Source organism: Nannobrachium achirus (assembly GCF_963921795.1).
Source record: "Nannobrachium achirus genome assembly, chromosome: 1".
Taxonomy (NCBI): Eukaryota; Metazoa; Chordata; class Actinopteri; order Myctophiformes; family Myctophidae; genus Nannobrachium; species Nannobrachium achirus.
Genome location: NC_137810.1, coordinates 30,509,224 through 30,521,624, shown reverse-complemented (window position 1 = coordinate 30,521,624; position 12,401 = coordinate 30,509,224). Strand labels below are relative to the sequence as shown.

Genomic DNA, 12,401 nt, shown 5'->3' with positions numbered 1-12,401 from the left:
TCAGGCCCATTGCCTGACATTATATAATAATTTAATGAACGGTATGATTAATTCAATATTGAGCAAAAGTATGTCAAAAATATGTACTTTGTTAACTTTCAACAGTGTAAATGAAAACGATTCAACAAAATCATCTCCACCCCTCTGGTGCTTCCTCTTTAAAGACCTAAACCAGATTTGTTTTAAACATAAATTGGAAAAGAGTTGGATTGGTAGATGGAAAATATGCTATTTGGAACTTTCCATCCCATCATAAATCCAGTCAATCGAATATTTACAAACATTAAAAATGTAAACAAACTATTACAGCCCTGAAATACAGCAACTACAGTTCAAACTCATTCATCTGTTATCTGTAGTGCTGAATAAATCAACTAGAGATTACTTTTTCCCCCCACTGCTGTTTGAAATTTCTGGAGGTGGTGCTATCCATAATATGTTTATGTTTATATCACTGATTGGGCCTTTAAACTGAATAAAGACACATGACACATGCAGTGCCTTGTTGAAATGTGTTATTTAGATTTATTAGATAAATGTGATAATAGGGAGGCATATTAAATACACATTTAGTACCTAAATATTCTGATAAAACCTTCAAGTCATATCGCCCAGGTGTTATTAAAGGCAGGGCAGTATTCACACTGCACAGCCCTGTTAGAACACATGGGTCCATTGTATCCTCTGTGCTTCCTGTGTGAACATGCAGTGTCTCTGTTCCTGCTGCTGAACCTGGCTGAGGACACACGCACAGAGCTGAAGATGAGGAATAAGAACATTGTCCACATGCTGGTGAAGACCCTGGACCGGGAGGACCAGGAACTGTTGGTGCTGGTGGTCTCTTTCCTCAAGAAGCTGTCCATCTTCCTGGAGAACAAAAACGACATGGTGAGAGTCAGAGAGATAGACCTTTTATTAATCCTGCGGGGGAAATCCAGCTTCAGCTTCACCCAGTGGATGGCTGCTCAGATGCTCATGATGAGATCTCAGGAGGGAGGTGTTAGGGTTTGGTGTGCCCGGGGGCCCGGCCGGCGACATTCTGATTATCAGACGGCCTCTCTACCACACTAATGGCCTCCCCAACACACAAGGAAGGAGAGAGGGATGGAACATAGGAAACTCATCAAAGGACAGAAAGATTGAGGGATAAACTGTTAGAAATGACATTAAAAATGTACCTGTACATTCTTTCTTGATTTTTTTAAAAGTAGGTCAATAATTGTGGGAGGACCAATTGGATTTTGTAAATGAGGATATACCAGTGGATGGTATTATACTGTATAGAAGAGGAAGAGGTCTGATTGCGAAAGCAACATTCTGTACATGTTGTCCCCTTAGGCCATTTTAAGTCAGAAAACTGTCTTAGCTGCTATGAATTCACATGACCACAATTCTTAAAAAAACAATAACATTATTTTCATAGTGCTCTCTAAGTCAAACCTTTAAAGAAGCAAACCCATTCTCTGAAACACTCCCTGCACATTTTTTATTAGAATGGCCATTACCTTGAGCAGGGTACCAGCTGAAGCCACGCTTATCAAATTTCAATTAAAAAACAAATGCCTGCAGGCTCTGTTGTTAGCTGTGTATCCCACTGTGCTCTTACAGGAACCTTACCGCTCAAAACTTTCCCTTAATCCACTCCCACCTGGATCCAATCTCAGCCGGTTTGTGGGCCTTTATCAAAGCCAGACCCAGTTAGGACCCAGTTTTATCTCCTTGTTCCCCCCTTAGTGTATCTTTGACTCAGATTAAAGAAGCCTTTAGGGCTTTAGACCCACTCGGGCATGTGTCCAGCAGAAAGAGAGAAGAAAAAGTGGTTTCAACACTTTTACTCAGTCGGGTATATCAGTTTACACCAGGGAAAATGGTTTCCTTTTTAGCCTGTAAACGTTTAATTGATTACAAAAAAAAAGCTATTACATAGCGATCTGTCATCGCTTTTATTTAGACAGTAAACATGTTGCGGCCGCACCCCCCCCTCCCCCCACAAACACACACAACCAGATAACAGTTTTAAGATAGTCCGATAAGGTTTTTTTTTTCTCTCTCTCTCTACCCCTGTCACTAATGGAATGGGAATGTCAATGATAATTGACACGGGCTGTAGTTGATTATACAGCACGAGGCCTGGGTTTGTAATGATGTGACTGGAGCTGGTTTTGCACACAGTAGCAGTTAGTAGTTTTTTTTTTTAACTGGGAGCAGGTTGTGTCCCCATTATGTCTGGCTGTGGCTGAGCAGAGACCACAGGAGAGGGAAACAGACATGTTAACAAGCAGCGCTGGACTGGCACGGCCTGTCACACTCACAGACTGACAGACAGACAGACATGACAGTCACAAACACATGGACTCAATGACAGCATGTGGATGTACTGCAGCCTAAACACTTCCAAGCCACTCACTCTCTCGTGTATTAATGACAGCATCTCCAGTCTGCTGGAGATTGCCAGTCCTGTGTTTGTGGTTTTAGAGCCTTCTTTTGGTGTCATCAGCTCAACACCTCCACCTACCTGTAAGTCATGTGCATCTACGCCCATCCTTACTTCAAATAAGAAGGAGAAAAGCCAATGCACTTTTCGCTAGATTTTGCCACAGTTAAACGGAAAATTCTCCTTTTCTCTTCCTCCTTTAACATGTGACCAGTTGTTTTGTCAATGCCAGAGCACTTATTTTTGGTTATTTAAACAATGATGCATAATAGTAATAAGTTCGAGGAAGAGGCATGCTATTGTGTAACTTTACATACAGTAGCATACATGTCACCTCACATTTTCAGCCAGTCAAAGTAAGTCTGCTAGTAGATTACAAAATTGTAGAGTATGAACCGTTTTTGGGCTTAGTTAATATACTGTCCTAAATACACTTCAGTGGAACACAAAATGTATGTTGACTGAATTGAACTGTGTCCAGGCTGAAATGCTTGCTGTGGAGAAGCTGGCCAGGCTGGTTCCCTGTGACCACGAGGAGCTCATGCTCACCACCTTACGTCTGCTGCTCAATCTATCTTTTGACACCGGGCTTCGTGGTCAGATGGTCCAGGCAGGACTCATCCCCAAGCTCTCCTCACTGCTAGGTAAAGACATTTTCTGTTTATGTTGTGCAATTTATTGTGCTGTGGCCTGGCTCTAGGCCACAACAAATAAAGGGGAAACAGGAGAGAGTTAAAAAAAAAGAATTATTTACAAAAATATGATGATGATTATGATAACAAAAATGGAAACGATCAGAGGCGCCGGGTTTTGTCCATGCCGCGAGGTGCGGCCCAGCGTCTAGTCGGCGACCTGGCCAACTCGGGAACGATGTAAATAGGGAATGAATGCCCCGCCCTTTAATGCAAACCCCATTATACCTGTTGTCATAGGACCCGTTTTGACCATCTGTTTGCCTGTGTCCATTTATGCCCATATATGGAGATATCTGTTATCTGTCTGTCTGTCTGTCAGCGTCAAAAAGGGCATTTTTTTGGAGCGGTGAAAGCGCTCCCAATAGACAGGTATGTCCGTGGGTATGTGGGTGGCTGGGTGGCTGGCTGGCTGGGTGGGTGGCTGGCTGGGTGGGTGGCTGGCTGGCCATGTCCGTAGCCTGGCAATACCTTGAGTGGCCACACACAACACACTAGTTAAAGGAGGGGCGCTGTTTTGTGCAGGCCAGGCACACTCACCACTCACTCACAGGCACAGTTTACTCACTCACTCACTCACTCACATAGGGTACAGCTGCTCAAATTCACCGCTCCACTTCGAACCGAGGTTTGATTTTTTCTCAAATGGATACTTTATTTACAGTTTGTCAATAGTACAGTGGTACATTTTTACAATGAAAGTTCAGCATGTTTCAACAGTTAAGCACCATAGTATCAAAGTATCAAACAAAAAACTAGCTAATGCCATGGCATTGTATTGACTAGAAGCTGGGCCGCCCTTCGGGCGGCCCAGCGTCTAGTCGGCGACCTGGCCAACTCGGGAACGATGTAAATAGGGAATGAATGCCCCGCCCTTTAATGCAAACCCCATTATACCTGTTGTCATAGGACCCGTTTTGACCATCTGTTTGCCTGTGTCCATTTATGCCCATATATGGAGATATCTGTTATCTGTCTGTCTGTCTGTCAGCGTCCATTTTATGTCCATATATGGAGATCACTGCAGATATAGTTCTGGGTCCATTGTATGCCCATATATGCCCATATATGGAGATATCTGTCTATTTGCGTCCATTTCATGCCCATATATGGAGATCTCTGCATCTGTCTGTCTGTGTCCCTTTATGCCCGTATATGGAGATCTTTGTGATTCTGCGTAAATTTTATGCCCATATATGCCATTTGCGTCCATTTTATGCCCATTTATGGAGATCTCTGTATCCGTCTGTCTGTGTCCCTTTATGCCCTTTTATGCCCATATATGCTATATGATATTCAGAGATTTTTTGTTGACTCATGTGGCGTACGTGATGTCAGAGCCTTTTATGAGTGATGTCACAATGAGTCAGCGCTTGCGCCGATTTCCTCCGGAACAGCCTGATGTCAACAATCAGCTTCGCATAAGGATATTCCGAACGTTTCGGGCCGGTTTCGGAAAACCGCGCGTCGGTCGAACGATGTAAATAGGGAATGAATGCCCCGCCCTTTAATGCAATCCCCATTATACCTGTTGTCATAGGACCCGTTTTGACCATCTGTTTGCCTGTGTCCATTTATGCCCATATATGGAGATATCTGTTATCTGTCTGTCTGTCTGTCTGTCTGTCAGCGTCCATTTTATGTCCATATATGGAGATCACTGCAGATATAGTTCTGGGTCCATTGTATGCCCATATATGCCCATATATGGAGATATCTGTCTATTTGCGTCCATTTCATGCCCATATATGGAGATCTCTGCATCTGTCTGTCTGTGTCCCTTTATGCCCGTATATGGAGATCTTTGTGATTCTGCGTAAATTTTATGCCCATATATGCCATTTGCGTCCATTTTATGCCCATTTATGGAGATCTCTGTATCCGTCTGTCTGTGTCCCTTTATGCCCTTTTATGCCCATATATGCTATATATGGAGATATTCAGAGATTTTTTGTTGACTCATGTGGCGTACGTGATGTCAGAGCCTTTTATGAGTGATGTCACAATGAGTCAGCGCTTGCGCCGATTTCCTCCGGAACAGCCTGATGTCAACAATCAGCTCCGCATAAGGATATTCCGAACGTTTCGGGCCGGTTTCGGAAAACCGCGCGTTGGGTCGGGTCGAGGCCCGGCACTGCACTCCGTGCCGCGGCGGGGAACGCGCGTGCCGAATCTGAAGCCGGTGGGACGAACGGTTCTCGAGATACGCGGATTACAGACAGACACACAGACAGACAGACAGACACGCAGAGACTTCTCGCATTTATAGATAGATTAGAGAAGACACTGTGCCGTCTCGCCCTTGTATTCGTGCATCATGCAGTAGTCTGCTAAATGATAGAAAATAAAATGCAAAGAAAGACAAAATAGTATTAAAACCATGGCCACGCTATTGCAACAGCCTATTAGGCCTATAAAGTGAACACCGCATACAAGTAGGCTACTTGCAGCAAAACAAAACCAACATTTTTTATTTATTTCTTAGTGAGGAAGGTGCTACTCCTTACAGATGCACGGGATATGAAGCGGTTGGCTATGACATCCATGTCAAGTTTCAGTGCCTCCCTTTCTATCGCTCCCACAGCCCCCACACCAGCCCCCCCCACTGGAATGTACCTGCCCGGTTAAAACAAAAGAACTATTAGGCATGTTTGCATACATGCAAATAGGCTATGGGAGCGCTCCACCTCCAGTCCCAGCGTTAGTTTCTATCGCTCCCTCAGCCCCCACACCAGCCCCCCTGGGGCTGGTGTTTTCCCCTCAAACAAAGCTGTACGTGTTAATTTCGGGCTTGATCTCGCGGGGTGCCGCGGCCCTTCAGCCCACACAGAGTCGGCGCCTATGGAAACGATAAAGCAGGCATACTGCCAGACAGTCAATACAAACATGAGTGAAACACAAATGAAACAAGAAATGCTCTTTGTGTGCCCCAGCAACATGAAGAACTATGGATCAGAACAGAAAACGACAAAATGCTGTTGCGCTCTCACTTTTTATTCTGTGTTTACACAGAGAAGCAACAGTGGTTGAAAACGCTGTAGTGTGCATGCCAGGTGACTAGGTGTGAGCCGCTGCCAGATAGACCAGTCCCACATGCATAGAACCTCCAATCACAGACGTTTTTTTGCGACGTGAGAGAGCCGACGTGAGTCATGACATCACACGTTTCACGGTTGCCCCAGTATTGCCTGTTTACACGAGACAGAGCATTTTAAAAGATTTCCACTCTGGTTTAACTTTTTGGCGTTTACAAACCCGAAAACACCCCCGTCTACATGGAAGGCACATCTGATATTTTAGTTTGCCGTTTTCTCTAGAGGCCGTTTTCTCTAGAGACCGTTATCGTCTAAACGGGCCGTAGTTGTCCACTGAAAATAACCAATCTACAAGGTCACAATAGCTATTTTTGGTTCACTACACCTGCTCAATACTAGCTCAAGCAAAAGAAAAAGTCAAATGGCTATTGCTGCCTTAAAATGTTTGTCTTCAACCCTTCAGAAGTGTAGTAGCAAATGTGTATGTGCATGTGTGTCTAAAATGTGTGTGCAGGTGCAGGGTTTTCACAAAAGTGCCCAAACCACAAGCTGACTGTGGTGACCATTAGAGAAATGACTTCCTGAAAGGAGATCCAGAAGGTGTGATTGGTGGGTTGGCTCATCCAGAGGGGTCATGTGGCATGGTCAAGACCATCTCTGATGGGCTTTTTGAAGCCTCTCCAGGGGAGGCTCGGGTAACTGCGCATAATTAATATAATATATTTGTTAGAATAACATGCCGGAGCCCCAGCACAAATGTTGTTTTTGTAGGAGCAGGCCGGAGAGGTGGAGGGGGTCTTCAGAGATTTAGGGCGGCCTTTTTTTTTTTTTTCAGGGGATACTTTCAGGAAGTGCGGCACACACACACACAATATAAATTAACGCTGAAATATCATGCCCCCTCATAGCTTTGACGTTTTCGAGGTTGGCTGTTTGTGTGTGTGTACACGCACGTGTTTTATGTATGTGTGTGTGTAATTCTCTCTGCATGTGAACAGATGTGTCATTAATCATAGCTCCCTCCCAACCTGGACCCTCTGCTGCAAGGATTCCCATCTTATCTCCAGAGAGAAGGAGAGATGGAGGGAGGGAGGGAGGGAGGGAGGGGGAGTGATTTGATCAGCTGGTGTGGGGAGACGGGCTGCCACTCTGGCCACAGCCCACACCGAGGGTCACGACCCCCACTGATAAGATGAAAGGGAGAGGGAGCCGCTACTTGTCAACCTCACCTCCCTCATAATCCCACCACCTGAACGGCTTCAGAGCCTTTTCACTTAAAGGAATAGTTCACCCCCAAAATGACTTTCTTTTCTATTGATTACTCACACCATGGAGACTCGAGGCCTGTCCATAGTATCTCCGAAATGTTCGGTGAGTTGGACTTTCCGACTTGCAAATTTCCATCGGTCTAATGCTTTTCAGAAGTCGCGAGTGACATCATTTTGTAGTCGAACCGGACCTTTTGACTGAAAAGTTTGGTTTCGGTCAAAGTATGGACAGGTCTTTAGAGTTCAATAATATTCTTTTGTTTTTGTCGCATTCCTAATAGAATAATTTGATTATAGTAAATTTACCCCCATTGATTCTGAATGGAGACACAAATGCATTTGTGTCTCCATCCGGAATCAATGGGGGTACATTTCTCAATGTTAATTTAACCATTTAAGCCCTGTATACTTCGTCATACGACGAATAGTGGGGAAAAAAGCATCTCTCTGCAAGCTCAGGACGCGCTGTGAGCTTGTACTGTAGATCTGCCATATCCGCTATTTTTGGCACACTCTCAGAGCTAGATGAACACTAAGATTTTGACTGTGCAGACCCCCACCCTTCATTGCGATCACATTCAGGCTAACCGCTAGTTCACACACTATGATTCTACGTTTACTGTCATCGCCCTGCAACATTCACAGGGGGTGGGGAGACTTGTGAGCGGGAGAGGGTTTTTCCTTTAGAAAAGCATTACCCCATTTTGTGGCTTCTCTCTTTGAAGACCAAAACCGACTGGTCTTATTTACCCAAAGAGTGCAGTAACAACAGAACGGCACTGTCCACAAAACCCCTGCCCAGACGCCTCTTAATGCGTGCGGGTGTAATTTTATGAAGGCTGGGTGGTTTTAAATCAGGCCGGGGTGTAATTGGAGTTTAGCTCTCCCACTAACTGCCCCTGAACAGTCTAGTTAATTCTTAACAGCTCCCTTCACCTTTCCTTTTTCCCCTCTCTTGTCGGCCGGTTGCAGTGTTTTGAACATTTTTAATGGGATCTCTCTTTGCCCATAAAGGATTCTCCATGTTCCTACCAGTGATGTGAAGGAGTTCGTCAGGTCAGGGAGGTGTGTGTGTGTGTGTGTGTGTGTGTGTGTGTGTGTGTGTGTGTGTGTGTGTGTGTGTGTGTGTGTGTGTGTGTGTGTGTGTGTGTGTGTGTGTGTGTGTGTGTGTGTGTGTGTGTGTGTGTGTGTGTGTGTGTGTGTGTGTGTGTGTGTGTTCAAGTGTGCATGCGTGGACACAAGAACTATGCTCTCAGGATATCGTTGTTGTCGGGTGGAAACCGTTTATGTCCAAAACCGTTTTGTATTCATCATTTTAGTGAAATAATAGTGAAAATAGCTAATCTACAAGCACACGTTGCGAGGCGTTGTGTGCTTGTAGATCTGCTATTTTCATTAATTTTGTGTGACAGTCTTGTGTGATAAAGCAGGGCATTGCTTTACGAAAAAAAACATGCAAATTTGAAACTTGGAGATACAAGGTTTCTGCCCGACAGTGACGATAATATACTGTAGTTGCGTGTACGTGTGTGTTCATGATCTCATATCGCATGTGTGTCTAATGCACATTTTAAGGTACAGTATCGGTGGAGGCAAGGCATTGCTAACGAGAAGCACATGCTTCGGCCAATGACTTGCCTTCGCTGGAAGGACCCGAGCAGCGTTGCTTTAACTTATTAAAGGCAGTAAAATTGATGCTTCCTCCTGTTTTCCCAATTAAATCTAGAAGCCGTCTCCTTTCAGGCCTCGTTCGCTCCCTTTGCTTTTTTCCAGGGGTTTCAGCGAGCACATCTGGATTCAATAGGCAGTGATAAGGCTCCCTGTATGGCCACTGACCGGCCACGCCTGGGAGCAGTTTGAGCTGGACTGGCTTGGGGCTGCCAGGGGCGTCGCACCAAATTCTGGGCCCTGGGTACAAGGGTTCACTGCGGGCCCACCATGAATGTTCTTCATAGGGGGAGGGGGTTTAACCCATTCAGACTGGGAACGCATTATTATTACGCTTTCTTTTTTGCTTTAACTATTGAAAAATCATGAACATTTGTACAAGTCTTTCCTTCTAAGGTTTTTTGAAAAACCTACCGGTGCTCAAACTTTTTCATGTGAAGATCCCCAAAATTATATGTATTTGGCTACGCACCCCCATCTCAAAATATTTAGTTCCAGGGACCTCCCCCAGAAGCAAAATTTGAGTTACAAATGTTCGCTTAAAAAATACATTTGCACACATTTTCACGACTTTAAAAAAAATAGCAGATCTACAAGCTCGCAGCGCAGCACTCGGTGCCGCGCTGTGAGCTTGTATATCTGCTATTTTTCAATAGCTAAAGTTTTAAAATAATTAAGGTCCCTCCACCTTGGGCCCTAGTAACTCAGTCCTACTTTTCCCCCCCTTGTGGCGCCCCTGGCTATGGGTGTTACAGGCGGTCTGTCAGTGTTTCTGGTCCAGTGAAGAGCATCCCTTTTAACACTTTCCTTAATGAAAAGCCCCCGGGTCAGAGTCTGCTCTCCCAACTCTATTAACATATCTTGGCTGACTTCTCCTGGAGGCCTCCGTTCCCCCCCCTGCAAGTGGTCAGGGTCAAACTCATAAAGGTGCTGGGCTAGCCGACAGGCTAACACTCTATCAACGTTTTGCCTTTATCTTTCATTCTGTTTTTTGAAGCAGCTCTGTGGAAATCTCTGAGTAAAATGATAGGAGAAAGAATTCCTTCCTTTTGTTTGAATACATTTTTGAAAAGGATAAAGAAACCCTATATTCCCCTATTCTGGGCATGTTGGAATAGGCCAACAGTGGGCACAGATAGATGAAAAGCTAAAATTGTGGGGCGCCCGCTGGCCTGGTGGTCAAGGCACATACCACATACTAGGCTATGATGCCTGCTGGCGTCGCCGGTTCGATTCCCGATCCGGATGACCTTTGCCACATGTCATTCCCCATCTCTCTCCTCATTTCCTGTCAGTCTACAGTAACTGTCCTATCGAATAAAGGCATAAAAAGCCCAAAAACAAATCTTAAAAAAAGAGAAAAAAAAAAAGCTAAAATTGCCTTGATGCAAACTATTCATCACGTTGCAATATGATGCTTGGTGAGCTTGTGGATTATTATTTTTGCTATTTGACATACAATGAAATATATAGGGTTTAAGTGGTTAACTTGGACCTGCTCCAGTCTCTCTAGTTACAATCTCAGAGAGAAGCTGCAATCAAAATGGACCAGCGTTTGACCAATTCATGCACCCGTTACCGATAATTTCCAGTGGCACCAGATATTGAATAGAACATTCAACCTATTAATATTTGCAATAAAGGGGCGACAGCTTACTATTTTTCCTAGATGTGGTCATTGGCTTCCCATGGAGCGTTAAGGTACAACCAGTCATTCATCCATTTGGCTTCCCTCCTGCTCTGTTTATGTTTCAGCTGACGAGGGCCAGAGACAGTTGAGCATGTGCATTCTGTACCACATCAGCGTGGACGACAGATTCAAGTCCATGTTTGCCTACACAGACTGCATACCACAGGTAAGACTGGCTAATGTACGCCGCCCCCCGGCCGCAGACGGCTGCATTAGCATCGGCGGCTAACGGGAACCTGGGAATTACGCTTGTGAGACGGGGAGAGAGAGGAAGACGAGGATAGAGAACAGGAGTGAGAGAGAGAGAGAGAGAGAGAGAGAGAAGGGGTGAGGGAGGGACTCACGGACCACATCTGGGTCCAAACCGCCAGAGGACGGCTGCTCAGTCTTCTCTCTCGGCGTGATGACAGCTCTCTGTTTTCTCTCCTCGCCCTCTCTTTCCACCGGTCGGAGCCCTAAAGAAAAGCCTTGCGTCATTTCATCTAAAGAGCCCCTTTAAGTTTAATTTATGCTTCATCGTACGTACTTTGCTTAAAAAGAACTGATTTTCAAGCGTAAACACAACGGGAAAATGTGTTAATTTTGGCGAGCGACACTGTTATATAATGAAGTAGAGCCTATACTTGCGGTTTAATCAACTGGCGATTGTTCTCTGCAATATTAAATTAAATTGCCTCTAATTAGAAGACATGAACAGTGCTGAAATTTACATGGGTCCTTTGCCTACACAATAAAAATATTAGAGTTTTAACGTTTCACTTGAGAGTTATGGTTATTGCGGATTGACTTGACCGGGGTCAGTCACTCCTCTCATCACTGGCGATTAGCTAAACGTGCGTTGTGTTTGTTTGCTGAGATTGGGTGTAAATGCTGGCCAGATGTGGCCGGTGGAGCCCAGTGTTTGTTCAGAGGGTCGTGTCGCCAGCAGATATGCCCCCCGGGTCCGCTGTGGCAGAGAGGATGCTGGGTAGCAGCGTGACCAGGAAGTGACCTCCGACCCCACCCCGAGGCTCCCTCGCTCTCCTCTCTCTCTTCTTCCCTTCGTCTCACCCGTTCTCTCGCCCTCTTGCTCTCTCTTGCTGTTTCTTTCGCTCTCTTTCTGTCCTTTCATCTGGCCCTCCCTTTCTTCCTGTCCGAGGGGTTGTCCTCCTGCACCTTTGGATGTCGGCCCCTCCCTGTCCCTGTTTCTCCTCTCACAGAAACATGCGTACATCCTCATTCCTCACTGTCACTTTTCCTTTCGCACGCTTTTACATCAGGTGGTTGCGCACCGAAAATAACAGCTGAGATTGGGTTTCAGTGCACGACACAGTCACGCAACAAAGTATAAATCAGGCTTTATCTTTACATCTTTTTCACTAATACCTCTCTCTCTCTCTCTTGCCACTTTCCCAGGGCAGGGAGTGACCTATGTCATTTCCCCTTTCCCAGCTCTTAACGGGGGTCAACCCTGTACATGGAGGGAGATGCTGGTCGAAGGGTTACAAGAGGAGGGGTGTTAGAGGTTAAGGGGGAGGTGGAGTGCAGGGTGAAGGTGGAGATGGGATGGGATGGAGGGGGGGTCTGGTGGATGGTTGGTTCGGTCGGTCGCTTGGTCGACTGCGCTGTGGTGCT

At 45.4% G+C, this 12,401-nt stretch overlaps 1 protein-coding gene across 1 annotated transcript in view; it reads left to right on the top strand.

Annotated features, from left to right (window-relative positions):
- The window catches only part of kifap3a (kinesin-associated protein 3a), a 35,092-nt gene that overhangs the window by 7,735 nt on the left and 14,956 nt on the right, over nt 1-12,401 (top strand). The window contains 3 exon segments of the mRNA XM_080725230.1: nt 710-888; nt 2,916-3,078; nt 10,853-10,953. Coding sequence (XP_080581356.1) covers nt 710-888; nt 2,916-3,078; nt 10,853-10,953 — 443 coding nt within the window.